The sequence below is a fragment of the Daucus carota genome, chromosome 5, assembly GCF_001625215.2.
Source record: "Daucus carota subsp. sativus chromosome 5, DH1 v3.0, whole genome shotgun sequence".
Classification (NCBI taxonomy): Eukaryota; Viridiplantae; Streptophyta; class Magnoliopsida; order Apiales; family Apiaceae; genus Daucus; species Daucus carota.
The window spans coordinates 26,494,056-26,513,470 of NC_030385.2; the positions used below are offsets into that span (position 1 = coordinate 26,494,056).

The 19,415-nt window shown below is 34.1% G+C and overlaps 2 protein-coding genes across 2 annotated transcripts; one reads left to right on the forward strand and one right to left on the reverse strand.

Annotated features, from left to right (window-relative positions):
* Positions 1-499: 499 nt before the first annotated feature.
* Positions 500-2,520, forward strand: LOC108223122 (GPI-anchored protein LLG1). The gene is made up of 4 exons (XM_017397218.2): positions 500-814; positions 956-1,012; positions 1,994-2,369; positions 2,486-2,520. The coding sequence occupies exons 1-3, from the start codon at positions 718-720 to the stop codon at positions 2,356-2,358; spliced, it is 519 nt and encodes a 172-aa protein (XP_017252707.1). The 5' UTR covers positions 500-717; the 3' UTR covers positions 2,359-2,369; positions 2,486-2,520.
* A 428-nt stretch (positions 2,521-2,948) lies between these two features.
* LOC108223121 (actin-related protein 8) lies at positions 2,949-16,535 on the reverse strand. The gene is made up of 12 exons (XM_017397216.2): positions 16,040-16,535; positions 15,165-15,250; positions 14,775-14,845; positions 14,191-14,258; positions 13,335-13,396; positions 12,455-12,552; positions 10,738-10,819; positions 10,199-10,341; positions 4,542-4,690; positions 3,865-3,995; positions 3,493-3,608; positions 2,949-3,287 (listed from the first exon to the last, which is right to left on the reverse strand). The coding sequence occupies exons 1-12, from the start codon at positions 16,405-16,407 to the stop codon at positions 3,210-3,212; spliced, it is 1,452 nt and encodes a 483-aa protein (XP_017252705.1). The 5' UTR covers positions 16,408-16,535; the 3' UTR covers positions 2,949-3,209.
* Positions 16,536-19,415: the final 2,880 nt, after the last annotated feature.

Here is a 19,415-nt window from a genome sequence, read left to right on the forward strand (position 1 = left end):
ATTTGCAAATTTTGTTTTTAAAATTTTCTAAAAATATTTTGATTTTTTCGGCAAATTAGTCAAGAAAAATAAAAACCGACTTATATTAAAAAAATAGCCTAACTAACAAAAAAAACAGAGAGAAGCCCGACTTCTTAAATACAATCCCATAAATTGTTTGGACATTCGCATACTGTCATAATCATCCATCATCTTTATCCACTTTTAAGTTTCAGCACAGCAAAGTTAGCTTCTGGAATAAAATGATGTTCACAAAGAAAAACATGAGTCAAATCAATTAACACTTCTAATTACTCCTATTAACAGGTGTGGTTAGTTGACTAATTACAGAAACTGCAGGCTAACAATAAGACGCAAAAAATAAAATTAATAAAATATACAGAAGTAGTTGGTATCCAAAACAAGAAATTCGTGGCCATTGCTTGCTGACTTGGTACTTTGATTAATTTAAAATAGAGAGGCATATATATAAGTTTACGCGTATGGAGCATTACCTTAGCTGTATCAGACCTCCCCATGTTCTCTTTTCCAGTTGTCTGTTTTTATTACATTTATAACACACAGATAATTTACACAAACATCGGCTTAACTCAACTCTCTTCTGTTCTTGCATAGACTACTAGGAGGAGGTAGAATTTCTGTTGGGTCTGTTCATATTAGATCAGATCCAGTTGAACTAACAGAGGGAGAGAGAGAGAGAGAGAGAGATTGTTATATATGGCTGCTAATTATGTTTCTTGTTCTTCAAACTTCAAGATTCTAGTTTTATCACTTTCCCTTTTGGTCAATCTCTCTGTATCCACTTTCATTTCAGGTATGTGATTTTTTTTATTTTATTTTTTTGTGTTCTTATTGCGATGTAATTGCTAGATTTAGTTTGCTTCTATAATTATCAGCAGGTCTTGTATAATCTGATGTCTCTCTAATTGGTAAATGTTGTGTGTAAACTTTTCAGATGATATCTTTGGATCTCAAGCATCGGTAGGGCGCAATTTGCTACAAGCCAAACAAGGTATTAATTTCATGTTGGTTATAGTTTTTGTGGTTTGTATATGCTTTAATTGCGTTAAAAGTGTAAGATCTATATAGTGGATGATACTAACAATTGAAGGTTTTGGCATAGCTGGTTTTAGAATATGATTTTAGAGCCAAGGTTTAGGAAATGTTGATGCTCCGTGTTATTGATGTCTTGTTTGCTTTTTCTTAACAGTTTTTGCTCTTCTAGTCTTTCAGCTTTTAGTTTAATCCAGCAAGGCATTTGAATAGCGCAGAAAGATTAGCTAAAAGAACTATATAACTGCAAACTCGAGACTTTCTAAGCATCATAAATTTTAGCTGAAGTTAGACTCGTTTAAATTATGTGTCAACAGTTTAATACAAGAAAGTAGATGTTCCAAAGTACTCCAAGCCATCTGGCATTTATCATGGAGACTCTGCTTAGTTTTCTGTCTAGTTGCAGCTACAATTTTGAGGACGTCACATTATGGTCTACTGGAGATTAGATAGGAGGGAAACCTGTACTATTAGGCAGAGTTTATATTACGAGACCCCTAAAGGCATGGAGCAATGAGCACCACTGCATTGTGACAGCAGTGATATCCCAATATTATGCTCTCAATGTTTTCAAGGACACAAATCAGCTTAACTTTTTAGTCAAAAACTCAGCTAAAAGGTGTGTGAACTTTAAAGATCTGGATTTTCACCCGAAAGCCTCTTTCACTGCTTATGAATGCCCTTCGACATGTTTCGTGTCCTAACAGAATATATTTCATCTATCATACAAGTTTAGTATCTCCGAACCACAACATAATAGTATGTGCTCGGTTTTGTTATAGATGAACCTCTCACAAGCAATTACCAGTTTACTCTGTTGTATAAAGCAATTTTATTTCGCAATTACTCTTATATTGTGTGCTTTATGCAGTTAAGCTTAGTATTCTGCTTAAATATAAATTTGGTTCACTGACAAATTCCTCTTTCGTTTTATGTGCAGCTTGCCCAGTTAACTTTGAGTTTCAGAACTACACCGTCATAACTAGTCAATGCAAAGGACCCCGATACCTACCCAAACCTTGTTGTGATTCTTTCAAGGAATTTGCTTGCCCTTACACGGAAGAGTTGAATGACTTATCAAATAATTGTGCTTCAACAATGTTCAGCTACATCAACGTCTATGGAAAGTATCCACCAGGCCTGTTTTCCAGTTTCTGCAGGGAAGGGAAGGACGGACTTGATTGCACTGAATACTTCAAAGAAGATTCAGCTAATGATGCAAGTGGCCGTCATAACATAGGAAATCGATTTCAGTTGATAATGTTAACGGCAGCTTGTCTTGTTGCATTATTTCAAATGTTATGAAAGCTTTAAAGGTTGGTTGTTGATGCATATATTGTTTTATTTTCTTGGCCTTGTGAAAGGTCAGAGTTTCTTCTTACATGAACTGAAGTCCATATTCTTTTTTCCTTTTCTGGCGAAATTTGTGTAGTTTTATTGTAATGCAGCTATTGGGTTTGACCTTTATGCTTTTCTCTTTGCCGGAATTTTTAAGAAGATACAGTCGCGATTATGCAACTCATAAACAGTTTACCCATTGTTAATGGTTATTGGTTACGAATGCAGCGCGACTTTCTGACAGATATGCATCTCTGAAGACTGAACCCTAGTGTCCTGGTTCTTCTTAAACAGATAATTCCTTGAGAATTTTCATCTCTCCCATACCAGAATTTTCTGAGGGGAAAGTTGTCATCCATCCGGTCCGTATCCATCCTCAGAAGATATTATGTTCCCAAAGCGGTGTGAAATGTACTGTTTTTTGTTGAGCTAAAAATGTATACAAGTATGAAAAACATCACCATTTACTTTTTAATCTTATACAAGTGTTTTAACCTTCATTTTGCAAATCACTCTACCTCCCAAATTACTCTACCTTGCAAGGAAGCTGTTAAATATTAATGTAAAAAACGCTTTGAATGGAACTTATGGAGAAATATAATTAAATAAACTGTTATGTGGTGTTTATCTTTGATCTATACTCTATAGGCAAGTTTACAAAGTTCTTGCCTGCATACTTTCTTTTTGTACTACCTCTATCCTTCATGATACACATTTATTTGGTGACAAATCTGGAAAGTTTATACACTAAAGACTAATACAGTTCATGAACTTCTAGTAAAAATAAGTTCATACTCTCTTCAGATCACTAGTCTGCTTTACCATATACGGTTGTGAAGAGATTTATATCGAAATTGCTTCTTAGTCATGCACCAAGAACCTGGAAAGGTGCTCAACTGTAAAAAACAAATGACAACTTATAAGAAATGATCTGATCTGGTCCATAAACCCTATGCAACAAGTATTCTTTCCTTAAAAAAAAAATCCTTTCCCAAGAAAAATACAACAAATTACTCTAATTAATTCAGGTTTCAAGCAAGTGCATGGCAAGCAGTCAGTATCCTACATATGTCAGGATATTTAGATGGTACAGTAGCTTACATTGCTAACAAGCTTTGCCCCATGCCATGCAGAATCCGCACCATATGGAGGAGGGATAACTCTGATTCCATTAGACATGGACGGAAAGTATCCACGTAGTTCCTTCTCTAGCCTTTCTGGTAAACAATAAGGAAGGATGTCATTAAGTTTTGCAAAGCATCTGCAACTCAATTCTTTATTTTCAAAGCATCTTTTTCAATTATTTTTTATTAAAGCAGCATCAATTTTCTCTTCAAACTTTACTATTGCTGTTTTAAGCTAAGACGCTTTAGGGAAAAAGTTTGGACTAATTTTACATTTTAATCTGTTGAGTTTGTATTTTTTCAATGGTCTCAAAATCATTAAAACCAAGTTCGTCTAGATACACTGTACCTGCTAGTCCAGGTAAACATGCACTTCCCCCGGCTAAAACTATAGTCTTAAACCAACCTTCATCATCAATATCTGCAGATAGGCAATGGTCCATGCAAAGTGCCACTGCCTGTTGCACACCCATTGCAAGCCTACATCAAAGGGAAATTAGAATCAGAGACACGAAATGGAAGTAAAAGAAAAGCGGAAATGTGATCAAAGGCAACATGTAATGGGCTAAGGTGCAAGTTTTGGCAATCTGGTGAGTGGTGAGTATGTGGACAATTATATTTAGAAGATAGGAAATACATTGGTTTTTCAGGATAGTTTAACCGTCAATGTTATCCATAATTTTATTCCCCACTCCTCCCTTTAAGTAAAGGTTGATGCTTGTTGACCAACTCAAATCCCGTTGACAACTCATGAAAAGGACCGGGGAAGGAAGAATGACATGGATACGCTCGATTTTAAAAGATTTCACATGTTTAATACTTATGGGAGAAGTTGTAGGGCAATAACCTCAGCGCCCCCCCCCCCCCCCCCCCCCCCCCCCCCCCCAAAAAAAAAAGGAAAAACAAGTTTGGAACAATTCTGACAAATGCCATATCCAAATTAATATCAGGATACAGAGGGAAGGGAAACAATACCAAATTCACCAAATTCTTAAGTAATAAGACAGCAAGGAGATGTGTACGTACAATCCTGCAATACGTGGCTGAAATAGGATTTCTCCTGTTTGAAAACGTTCTTTAGAAAGTGTAAACAAACCATCTGATGCTACTTCAAAGGATGCCTTTGTATCTTTGGATAATTCAGCTTCATAATCAAGGGCAACGTAACAGAGATTCTGTATGCCATTCAACCAAGAAACATCAGGCAACATGTATTTCTTTTCTTCCTAGTGCAAGATGCAAATGCGGTGTAAGATTAAGATGATAAAGCCTTGAATATAACACAACTTATTATATGTGAAAATGTTTAAGGTTTGTTCGAGGAAAGAGGTTGATGGTCATTGTAATTCACACCTACACAGACAACCTCTCCGCCTTTTCTAATCTTATGGACGCTAAACATCTAGAATTAATCCAGTCCTAGAAGCTACACTACAATATCTATATTAGTCATCTGCTCTTCGTTGTTTCTCACATGGGAATCCTAAACTCACTTCAATATCCAAATTGTATTTTATCCTTTGTACGACTGTGAATAAACATGTAAATGAGCACTGATCATTGACCAGGATGTCATCTGGACCAGAATTTTACAGAGGCTTAGAAAAGGAAAGATGTACTCATGTACATTGACCAGATCACTACTTACATTAATCTACCCACTATGTATCTTGAGGTTTTTTATAATTTATAACAATCACAAGCTTAATGTGATTAGTGAAGAAGCATTGATCTTTTTAGCATGTTGCATTATTATATTTTTATTAGATGAGACAAAGGCTTTTGACTCTTATTACATATTAACATATTTGCCCTCGAAATATCGCCATCGACTTCCCCTCAGTACACATGAACCTTTGAAGAACTTGTTGTCGATTCTGGTGGTGGCGGTGGTGGGGGAGATAGTGGAGGTGATGGACATGGAAAGAGCAGGAACATGGACGAGGTGATGGAGATGGCTGCTCAGATTTCCGGAGCATATGAAACTGCTGCAATCCATTACTCTGCAGGGGTTTTGGAGATGACGGAGGTGGGGGATTGAGATGGCGCGCGGAGGTAGAGGTGGCAGTGGCTGAGGTCGAGATGAAGGCGGATGGGTAGGTGGAGAAATTAGTGATATTTGTTTTAGAAATTAGTGGTATTCCATATGGGTTTTCAGTTTGGAAAATAAGGGAGTTTGTAGTAGAATAAGACCATATATATATATATATATATATATATATATATATATATATATATATATATATATATATATATATATATATATATATATATAGGGTTGCACTTCACACAGAACACTTTAAAAAAAGAACAACACAGAACACTGTCATAACACTTCATTTTTCACAAATAATTATTTGTTAAGAGCAAGTCCAATAGGTTACTTATATGATGTCCTAAACTCACATTTAGGTAATGTGTCAAAAAAAATGCACTCCATGTTATCCTAAATCACTAGCACAACCTTAATTCTCCTAGCCATTACCTATTTATAAGTAACCCCTAGCCATTACCTATTTAATATTTATGAATAAAATAATCATCTCTCTCCTTCTTTCTTTGTCTATTCTCTCCTTTTCCCCTTCTCTCTCTCTAATTTATTATTAAAATAATCTTGGGAGAACAAATATAGGGATTACTATTGGAGTTGACACTAAAAATAGATTACCTAAATCACTAAGACATACTAGCACTCATTATTTTATATTATTTATAAGTAATAGGATATGTAACCTATTGGACTTGCTCTAAGGTTATAACTACATAGCTAAACACTAATTAAACTTAATATAAGAAATCTAACATCCAAACTCATTTAAATTATTGATATGAAATATTATAGATACCAGAACATAATCCAGAATAGAATCATATAAATATATTTTTTGCACGATTATTTTACATAGAATCATGTTATTTTTGATAAATATTTATTATTAAACATGGTGGATACCATTATCATTCATAATAAAACGTTATTCAGCTTAAAATTTGAATTTAATTCAAGTTTTAGATGAGATTCTATATTTGATTCTAAAGTGTTCTGTGTTGTTTTTTTTTTAACAGTGTTCTGTTTTGAGCAATGGCCTATATATATATATATATATATATATATATATATATATATATATATATATATATATATATATATATATAGGCATATATATATATATATAGGCAAGTGCCCAAATGGAAACCCCAACTAATGTGAGATATGAGATCTAATCTCAGCCCCACATTTTTATCACTAAATCAAATCACAACCACACATTTATATTTTAACATTTTCTTTTATTACACTCTCTCTCTTCCCTCCCACCTCCCACTGCCAACTATCGACTGCCCACCTCCACCCTCTACTGCCATCCGCCACTACCCATTGCTGCTACAGCGACGCAACCACCAGATCTGCTACAACTTCGTCGTAGTCGAGGCGGCGACCTCGTCTCCATCCACGCACACAAAAAACACAGATCTCCATCTCTCCCTCTCCATCTCTCTCGCAAGAAACGCGATTGCTGCCTCCCCTCTAAAAGCCCCGTCCTTATTCTTCCATTTTGTTTCTTCTCTATTCATCGCCGATCCACATCACCTCCGATTTCGATACTCCGATCTGGAGATGGTATTGGTGGAGGTTCAGTGATTTTTGTTTTTACGGTGGTGATTTCATTTTGTTGATGGTGTTTGTTTGTGGTGCTTTATAATTAATATAGTAATTTTTGTTATGGTCGGAGTTAATGATGGATATGGGGTAGAAATAGAGGTTGGATGTAGTGAATGGGAGAGAGCGTGTGAATGTAGAGAGAGAGAGAGAGGAGGTTGAGAGAGACAGTGAAGAAGCTGATGAATTGGAAATGATGATTTTCTAGTTGTGTTTTTGATTTTTTCCGATCGTGATTTTGTTTTGTATTTGGTGATTTTTCGGATTTGGGGGTGGCAATGGTGGTTTGTAGCTGGTGGTGGTGTGGTGATTTTAATTTTCTCGCGTTGATTTTTAATTTTCTGGCGGTGATTTCTAATTTTCTGGTGGTGGTTTTATGTTTTCCGGTGGTGATTTTATGTTTGCCGGCGGTGATTTTCTGGTGGTTGCCGGAGCTGGTGGTGGTGGTCAGCGGTGGTTGAAGGTGATGGGTAGTTGAATTAGAAGATGGTGAAATATTAAAATATTAAATGAATGGTGAGAGATGAATATAATGTATTTAAATGAGTGGCTGAGATTAGATCTCATATCTCACCAAAAGATTGGTTCTCACTGGAGCATGACTCTTGACTCTCTCTCTCTCTCTCTCTCTATATATATATATATATATATATATATATATATAGCCATATATGGGTTGCACTCCACAATGAACACTTTAAAAAAAGAACAACAAAGAACACTACCATAACACTTTATTTTTCATAAAAAATAATTTGTTAAGATTATGATTTCATAATTAAACACCAATTAAACATAATATATGAAATCTAACATCCAAATTATTAATATGAAATATTGTAGAATCCAGAATAGTTACCAGAACAGAATCCAGAATAGAATCATGTATATATATTTTGCATGATTAATATTACATAGAATCATGTTATTTTTAATCCATATTTATTGCTAAACATGTTAAATATTATTATTATTCATAATAAAAGATTAATTAGCTTAAAATTCGAATTTAATTCAAGTTTAAAATGAGATTTCATAAGTGATTCTAAAGTGTTCTTTGTTCTTTTAATGGTGTTCTTCTTTGAGCAATGCCATGTATATATATATATATTATGGCTGATAATCAAATACAAACCACTAAACGCGAACTTTAAATACTTTAAATATGAACCAAGAGAAACTAGACCTATATGACATCACCCACCCATACATGTCATCATCACCTACCCGGGCCTCACCCGGGGACGTATCTAGGATTTCGAACTCATGGGGGCAAAATTTCTAAAATTTTAAACTCATGGGAGAAACTATAAGACAGAGAAATTTTTTCCTTGATTGGAGTTCTTTTGCTTTTTAAAAATGCATGGAAAACAGGGAGGGAGCTGCTTAACAGCGTGTTCTTAGACAGCAAAAGCCTTGGATGAGCAAAAACGTTCAAAAACAAGAAGTGCAACATGCAAAAATTGAACCATGGCAACTCTAATATCCAACTCCCTCCTCAACCATTGGGGCAAGGATGTATTTAGCAAAACTTTTCTCCTGAAATATACTGAACACTAAACAATCTACTGAGGGCAAGTACCCCCACTGCCCCCAGTGTGGATACGTCCCTGGCCTCACTCCCGACCCCACTCAATCCACCTCCGGCCCACCAAAGCCTCACTAAGACTCCGGACAGGACCAGAGGAGCTCCAGACAAGCTTAAGAACCAATACTTTACCCCACCCCCCTTCCCATTAGGGCCCAACCCGTCCACTAGGCCCCACCTAGGCCTTGCCAAGGCCCACCTCGAGGTCCATTCTCGAGACCCACAAACCTTCCCATACTTTTAAAAGCATTATATATTATATTTAACAATAGTATGTGGAGTAGATTTGAATATATTTTTTTTGATACGTTTTACACGACTTGTGATTAGGTTTGAAGACAAGTGTGTGTCTTCCTACACTTATGACGTGTATTTTTTAACACTTTAACTCTTAGAAGAGTTACTGGGTTACCATATTTGTTGAATCCTCAAAGTGAAGGCATGTGTGTGTATATATATTTACTAGTATGCTTGCCCGTGAGGCCGTGACGCATGGGCGGGCATAAATTTTTCTAATAAGAATTTCAATAAGTCTCCCCCATTTATTTGCTTCTTCTTTGTATGCTCCATATCTTTCATTCAAAAGCCCTGCCCTGTCTTCTCCGCTGATACGCATATATCTCAACTCTCTTTAGGTATGCTTCTACATTATTGTACTTTGTTATTTTGGTGTTTCATTGTTTGCATGCAACTGATATGTACTTTTGTGTTCTAATTTATATACAGCTATGGAATCTTCGGGTCCAATTGTGCCTTCTCCGTTGAAGGCATGTGTGTGTGTGTATACACGTATATGTATATATATGCATTCATACATATAGCACTCTCTTATATCTCATGTAGTCCTCAGCTCCCATTGATACATAAAGATATATAAAAAAATTGAAAGATGTTATTATAGATTTCAAATAGAATGATCTGGCTGTTCTTTAGAATCTGGGAAAGGGCATTTTCACAAAAAATTACAAAAAAAGTTCAAATTGTACATATGCCAAACTTTTGGTGTTAAAATGAAAGCTTTAAATCTATTCACTCAAGGCTTCATGTGTAGAACGGGGATATTTCAAGGGTCAACAAAAAATCCAAAACAAAATGTGATACAGTTTTACCGTCCATTTAGGACAGACACACCAACCTAGAGACAATTACTGAAAGGCCTCTGCATATTCACGTGAACACCCAACTTGTATAAGATTAATACCCAACCAAAAAACTTGCCCTTAAATAATTTCAAAGAAAGATAAGATAAAATTGTGGCTATAATTATATTATATGATCCTGTGTGCTGTACACGCTAATTTTATCAGATAAAGAGAGATGTAATACATGAGAGAGGTACGGAGTCTGCTACCGTACTCACTAGTCACTACACCTAAATTTCATTTATTAAAAGTATGAAACATTAAAGGGTACAATTATATATACAGTTTATACCTCTTTCAATGTGCGTACAGTATAGAGGGATCCAAAATTCATATTTCTCTGTTGCATCTGCTCCCTTAGGAATCCAGTAAGTTTTAAAGCTCCTATCCCGACAACTTCCACGCCTATCTTGCGCATAACTTTACCATGTAGAACTGTTAATGAAATTGACAATAATAAAAACGAAAGCTCAGATATGACGCAGAATCAGGGAAGAAAATCATAGATACATCAGTGAACAGAATATTGGCTTAATTATATGCATGACCATGACATGTGGATACACGATATGGGAGACTTGCACCATAAAAATTTATGAATATAGACATACTAAAATGAACAAAGGCTGTTTAAGAAAATAAACAAAGGCTGTTTAAGAAAATGAACAAGGCAAAATCTGAGTGTAAGCAATAAATTGCCTGGTCAAAAAATTTACAAAGACAATACTGTTTTGTAAGAAAGAAAAGAATGCTTGTCAAGAGAAAGAATTATACTACACTAATGTCTGAGTTAGGAAGAGTAAAAGAAAACAAATGAAAAGGACAACTTACTTGGAACAACAGATGTTTGGTGGAAACCAATATTAACAACAATGCCTGAAGTCCGCCTTGCCGCAAACAAAGCCAAAGTTGCCTACATCTCTTACAAGAATGGCATTAGGGTAATATATAAGTATGTCCTGCAAATAAAGTAAAAAATGCTCCCATAGAAAGTACTTAATGGAAATGTAGTTGAAAACATTCATTCCTAACATATTTCTCAGTTGTATCAATAGTATAACTTTCTACGTTAATGACTGTGCAAGTGATACAGCCCCTGAAATTAATCGAAAGCAATAATGTGTGATATTTATTATCTTTCGATGAAAGACTCCAAAATACAATTGGTGATTGAAAGATCTACACGCTATTAAGCAAACAATGAGATTAACATACTTGCTATGCTGACACAATTTTTTCTTTGATGAATTATGTTGAAAATATTGTACTGAAATTAAAAACATTAGGTCATTTAAATAATTAAACATGTTTTAATTACAGAAATTCGAATCACATTCCACGATTTGATGCTTGGTCAATAAGATTGGGGGCTTTATAATAAGCATGGTATACTATTTTTACAAATACTCTCTATCAACAATGTTTTTTTGCATTACTTTCAGTACTCTTTTCATATATATATATTTTCGTCTAAATACGGTCTCTGCAAAGTGCAACCTAAATCAACCAACTTCCCATCGTATATTTTTAAGTGTAACTTCAAAAAACTACATAAATAACTTAATGGTGATTTAAATAGAAACACATAATGCAAATAATGTGGCGATTTCTCTTAAATATACTAATATCTTCCGGATAAAAAAGGGTAAACCCAAGGAATTTAATTCAATTAACAAAATATTTTTCATACTGGCAATCAGGTTAAATTACTTTACTATACTAAACTGAAAGTCATCATGAGCTTGATATTGTATTACAAATAACTTGCATTGAAGTTGTTCGTTTAAAGTGTAACTTATGCATAAAACTTCGCATGAAAGTTAATTCTGTAAACTATGGAATTTGATTATTACTTGTGATGACTGAGTATACAAGACCTATGAGGAGACTGCACATGTGTACTTGTTGCAAAATATTGTTTAGCACCCTTACTATTAGAATACATATCAATACACCATATAACCAAAATAGACACAGTAGCATTGTCAAGACCGTGTACTGACAAAACACAGAAGAAGTAACAATAATAATAATGGGTATTGTAAAGCTAGATTAGCTGTCATCAGTACAACTTTCTGAAAGATTTATACTCTGTTTTTACTGGCATGGTACATGAAGAGACAAATTCCATCTAATTTCAATTTTAATATTAAACTTTGCATTTTTCTTTTACATCAAGCTGAAGTTATAGAATAGAATTGTTCTACTTTACAGTACATTTTTACCTGATTGCAAACTAAGTGTATGAGCTCACTTTCAACTGTTTCAAGGATATTATTCATCACAACTCAAAATATAAAGTAATGGAGGACTTATCTATATACCATACAAAAACCTTTATACCTACTTTGTCGACTCAAAGGAGCAGACTGTTCTCTAGCATTGTAAGCCTAACAGATATCTCTCTTCTTTAGGTAACTAGAGGGCAAGAATTTGAGACTCAGTAGAGGCCTGTGGGTGTGGGTATTTAGATTTCTGAAACTGACCTTTACCAAAAGAAAGAGAAAATCAGCAGAGACAAAAAAGGAAAAATATGGCCCTACACTACCTGGTTGATAGCAACAATAGCGGGAACATCCATGCCATACAGAGCCAAGTACATGGCTTCCTTTAGCTGTCTTCTAGCCGCTTTAGCAGAGTCCGTATCTAAAAATATATTTGATACAAAAAATAAAATGATATGGGGAAAACAGGTAGGTCAATCGGACCAGCCATGACAGGAGAACTGTATACTCCCACTGGAATGGTAAACATGTTTCGAAAGTGATATGATGCTACACACTAAGGTTTTACTTTGAAAATGATATATCCAGATATTGAAATAACAATGTTCTTCTCTCCATTTTGATTTATATCCTCATATCCATACGGATACACTGTTAGGGTACAATGAGAATTTATTATTATAAGAAACAAACCAAATTCCCGCTAAGGACAGACTTATAACAATTGTATAAATATACTCCCTCCGTCCCAACCATTTGTATACAAATGGTTGGGACACGGAGACCAAGAAATTGTGTGGGAAATGAATAAAGTTAGATGAAAAGTGGATATAGTGGTGGGACCCATTTATATTTAATAATAGATTTGCGATAGTGGAGGAAAGTAGTGGGTGTAATAGTGTTTATATTATTATAGAATGGAGATAGTGGAAGAAAGTGGTTGGTGTAATTATATTTTATATTATAAAAATTTACTACTTTTGGAATGTATACAATTGGTGGGACGTCCCAAAAAGGAAACTGTATACAATTCATTGGGACAGAGGGAGTACTAAATAGTCAATCGAACTGATGGGTGGCTACTTCATTCTCATTTATTAGAATATGAAATTCAGGTAAACTTAAATAATAAAGTGCCGTTAACGGTAAATGAATATGCATACAGTACTATATAACACCATGCAACTCAAATAAAGAACTGACCATCATACTGGCATATTGGAACGGACACAACAACTGGATGCCTTGATGACTTCACCTGCATCCTACAATTCAATCGTTCAACAAATATTTATGAAACTGTAACACAGATAAACAAAAAAAGAGAAGCAAATTCTTACTACCATAATATTGTGTGATACTTCTATAATCATGATGAGAAATTAAACTAAAAGTTCAATATGAATTTTTTTTTTATGATATTATACATGTGAAGAATGAGCTACATTCTCTGTCAGGTACCAAACATGTGATCCTTATTATCTGAACACTTTGATTTGTCTTCCGACCTGTATCGACAGGACAAGAGAAATGGGTATGGGCATAAAACCTGAATCTGATCGTTCGTACTAGATCTGGACACTGAGTTACAAAAATCTACTTCAAAATGTAATAAAAGGCTTCTTGAGAACTTGTTTATAGAGAACAACGTCCATGAGTGACTTCTTTCTATTTCATCCTTTTGATTGTATGCCATAATTTATCATACATAATAAATGCAACTAACACACTGGTAGTAGACACTACTTTCGTATTTTTAAGATAAAGTCAATTAACAAACATGATTATTTATCAAGCCTGAATACTGAGTCCCCACACCCGTGTATGATTATGGGTTTATATTTAAGAATCCTTTTACTTCAAAATTTTGGAATTTGGCTTTTCGATCCATTCTGTGTCCAACTCTCAAACCCGATTCAAATAACATAGCGTGTAATCGTAATTCGGAAGTCATGCTATTATTAGGAGAGGAATAAGATTTAGATGCATTACAACATATTATGTCACATAAAACTCTAATTATCAGATGCGATCTTAAAGACTTAATAAGGAAACGTACCTACTATAGATTGTTGCATAGAAATGTCTAAGTCGAGAGTACAGTGGAGACTCAATGTTACCAAATTCCTGTACTTCATAGAGCAATGTCAATTTGCCAACTCAATTAGAGCACCGGTGAGTTTAAAATGACTATCACTTAGAGCATCTCCAGCAGATTAGCTAAATGAGGTCCTAAGTTATAATTTTAAGGAATATGCACAAAAATCCACTCCAGCAGAGTCTCTACTCATTCCCTAAATGTTAGGATCCATCTCTCATTCCTTATAAATAGGTAATCCCTAACTCATTCCTCATTTGATTTTTAATGATTAAATATTCAACTCTCACCTTTTGTACACTCTTTCCCATATTTTTTTGGTTATCTTCTTGTTAAAAGAATTTGAATTAAATATTATAATAATAATAGGGAACACAAATAAGGATCATTGTTGGAGTTGTCAATCAACATAGAGTCCCTATTTTTTAGAAGTTGAATTATTTATCATATATTTAGGGAACCTCTCTAGGACACTGCTAGAGATGCTCTAAGGACTACACAATTGTTGTGACTTGTAAGACCCTTGAGAAAAGTAGGAAACTCACCAAAAATGTTGCTGATCTCCCAGATGGTATATCATATTTGCTCCATCCATATTTGCAATAGCCCGAACCACCTTAGTTTACATAAAAGTAATTATGATGCTGCATTATATAATGTTTTGTCTATGTTTAAAACAAAACCTTGTAATACGTACAAAATAAACAAGTAAACTACCCATCTGTCACATAATCTAGGTCCTCACAAGATGTTTTCCTCTAGCTTTGGAGCTACTTAGATCGAAACTTAATAAACATTAAGAAATTTCAAACTTGATTCTCAAAGTGCTGCACATCCTAATTGTAAAAGAAGGTCCCTTATATGGGATTGGCACAGATCATATAAGGACAGGGAAACAATCAATACAATTTGAGAATTATAAGATTAGTACACACCATCAATGATAATAGCACCAGGGACCCTTGCGCGTTGGCCATAGATATGCATGAAGGATAGCTCAGGCATCTGCCTAGGCAATGATCTACAATCACGTAGTATATTATTTAGACATGCATACAATATGGAACAAGTTGCTCTTGCACAAACAGATCCCAATTTGACAAAGGAAAAATTACTTGAAAAATAGACTTCTGCTGATAACACAGTCAACCTCTTACAAAAACACTGTACCACTATGACACTACAAAAGTGAGACCCTTTGAAACATATAAAGTAGAGAGCTTTTCGGCCAAGCAAGATACAAGCAGCTTGAGGGATGAACAATTAGTTCATAGCACTCCCTTGACTGGTAAACAAAGCAAGCTCTGCCTAATTTAGTGTAATTACTTTTGGTTTACGATTAGTTACACATTTTAATATCAGATCAAAACATATACAGATTCATCTAGCAATCATCCACATCATGAATTTGAGCTACAATAACAACTTAAGACAAATAAAACCACCTATAATATTTCAGCTTAATGAAACCAGTCTATACATACACAGTGTTCGGAGAAAAACAGTTAGCTCCCTTGCTGTAATGTAAGGATGTCTAGTGACTAGTAGTAGCATTCATATATCACACTTTAGCCTTTCTTCAAAAAGGAAATTAATTGCGATTTTAAACCTGCTCGTTCCATGACCCCTCTTAATTAACAGATTTATCGAGACAGGAGGTCCAATACTCGGAGTACAAATAACTTAATTCTATCATACATACTCGAACATCAAGTCATGTCAATTCTTTGAACTCAGTTATATGCTTTGGCGGATAAACTAATCATAATTAATTATCTACACATTCGTGCTTTTAGGAAAACAAACATACAGAAGATGATCATATCCGGAGCGCAGATAATTCTCCGCGAAGAAAACAGACTCCCAGGGCTGCTCATTATTCTGAAGAAAATAAATCCACAGCCGATTATCCGACACAATAAACTTCCACGACTTGCACACCGCCGACAGTTTCGCCGTCTCTTTGGGGCCCAGTAATTTTAGAATTTGTACAAATATATCTATAGGTATTCGATCAAATGCTCCAGTGAAAGATGTGTGTAAACATATCTCAGCTACATCAACATAAGACGATGATGATGATGATGATGATCTTGTAGTGATCGATGTTGAACCGGAGCTCGAGCTCGACCGGTTCGAGACTGATTCCCACACTTTTTTTAACAGCGAGGTCGCCATAGCGAGGGAGAGGGGTTGTGTAAATTGCGAAGATGAGGACAAGTCAAATGTTATTACAGTACCTGAGGAGGGGTGACACGTGGCAGTGTGTCAGCCGGGTGATTCACTGGGCTTTCAGTTTGTGATGTGTCTGATGCATGTTTTGTATGGACAAGACGGACCCGATTTTGATCTTGGGGGTCCGATTCACGCACACTTGATGAGATGGTTTGGTTTAGTTCACCAAGTTAGACCATACCAGCTTTGGGTCGGGTACCCTTTTTCTTAAACCCATCGGTTAGGATGTAGATCCGAAAAATTAATCAAAATATATGAAATCGAGATCCAAATTCTTTTTTTTTTTTGTCACAATCGAGATCCAAATTTATATTCAAATTAGATAATTTAAAATTTACTCGAATCTGAAATAATCCGAATCAACTGTAGTTCTGAACAATTTAGTCAAATTTGAAGATAATCCGAAAATCAATATGATAAGGCCCGAAAATTATTTAGATCAAAAATTAATCGAAAACAATTTGAAATATTGCATCCAAATACAATATGTAATTGAACAGATCCGAACATATTATTATCTGAACCGAATGTGGCTTGGGATATGATGTGAAATTTAAACTCATAATAACTTAATCGAAACATATTTCAAATTTATTCGTTGATAGATAAGCTATTCTAGATATGTTACAAAATTCTTAGTCGTTGATAAGCTTTCCATCCCGGATACCGAGTGTGACTCATATTATTCGTTGATAATTACAAATACTTAGTTGGATTACAAAATGTATTAATTATTATGTTATCATTAAAATCTATAACAGAGGGACAAACAGTTAGAATATAAGCCAACTAGTCTCAATAACGGTAACATTTGTTGGGCCTAACTCCAAAATAATATAATTTTGTCTGCTCACGACCAGGCCCTGCACATATTTATATTTGGGTATCTCCCAAATGTTTTCATACTAATAAAGTTATATGACTGCTTATATGTTAGCAATCAGCTCCTCCCACAATGGATGTGTGACAACTCCTAACAATCTTCTTTTCACACATTGGACTCGATACTTGTCAACTAACTTCACCTAAAACTCGTACATTAGAAAATATGATTTGACCAAAAGAATGTGCACAACTACCTATATATACAGCGAAGAGTATACCCTGTGTAGGCTCGAGGTGATAATTACGAGGAAAATAAGTCGAGCAATGGACAATAACGCTTTACACAATGGTCACAATGTAGGCGGCGCCAGGTGAGGTTCACTGCTTTCACAGGCCACGTCAAGATTTGGCGTCACTTCACATATTCTCCCTTGTAAAGGCGCCATGTGTGTTATACATGAGAATTGGCTAAATAATGAAGACTAGTGCTAAACTAAAACTAACATTTCAAATCGAATACAATCGAACAAAAACGCATAATTTGGACAGATGTATTCAACCCCTCTTATACATCTGTGGGCCAAATACATATAAACACACACTTGAGGACTTTCAAAACTGTGTGATGTAAACTTAAAAATGTTTCCCTTATGATGTAAACTTGGAGATGTTTCCGCATATAATGTTTGTTTGATGACGATAACAATCTCCGTAACTAACTTGCTAATTTTAATTCTTTTGATTATATGTGCTGACAACTAAATATGTATATTTCTATTTATGTTTTTGATAATGATTTCTAATACTAAGTTATGATAAATGAGATTCATAATCGTCGAGAGATATATGTAATCTTGAAAATTCTCGTAAATCACAAAATCCTTTATCACATGTTATATGGATTAACCAAGATCGCAAGATTTGTATTTTTTATAGCTCAACTAAAGTAGCATTACTTAGAATCTTTAATGCAGTTTTTGTTTTGCATCTGAAACAAAATAAAGATAATAATATTTAAATCTCGATTAATTATGCGACAACTCAAGCATATTTAGCATGTTCATGTCATACAAATTATAAAAATAATTTAGTTATAAATAATCAACATGAACATCTCCCATCATTCATCTAAAATGAATATTTTTTATAATAATTAACTAAAAAATATGCATCCGCATGAAATATTCATATCATTTACGTCAAATCTTATCTACAAGCACAAATTAGCATATAAAATAAAAATACATAATTCTGCCATTTCTTTTTCAGGATGTCAACTTCAAATATTTGTAAACTAGTGAATAAAACCGCGCTTCGCGGCGGCGTTATGAAATTTTTATAAATTTTGATACGAATTAATATTATAATTGTGTAAAAATTATTTTGGGTCATGTTCCCGTTAAACATATCATTAATATAAACAAAAGAACTGTATTAACTTTAGAATTCTTAAACATGATTTTTTGAATTATGATTATATTTTTCATTCGAAATTTAAGAAAATCGCAAAACTGAATCAAACAATTCTATAGACGCCCCTAATAACAAAACATTATAATGTAGATATTAGTTTGTGTCGCCCTACCGTCAAACACAATAATAATAAAAATTATTATAATTATGATAAAGTTAAAGATTATAATCGGATAAAAATTATTTTAAGTTGTGGTCCCGTTTGAATAAAAAAAATATTGTAACTTAGATAAAAATTTATTTTAGCCACTTTCCCGTCAAACATAATACTAATTGAAAATTTATTATTATCTAGATAAAAATTAATTTGGGCCGCCCTCCCCTGAAATACAATACTAATCAAGAATCATTTACATTATGATAAAATTATAATTATAATTGGATAAATATATCCAATTTCATAGATTTTAGCTATTATATTTTTCTTTAAAATTCATATTTCTTAATTGTTTAGAATTATCTCTCTTTTCTCTTAAGATTCTTATTTCTTCGCTACTTAGAATTTCATAGATTTTAGCTATTATATTTTGGTTAAAATTCCTCTTTCTTTACTACTTAGAATTGTATCTCTTTTACTATTTTTTAGCTACTTTACCGATTTTCTCTCAAAAAATTAGAAATTTAAACAGAAAGTTTCTAAAGACTCCACGTAA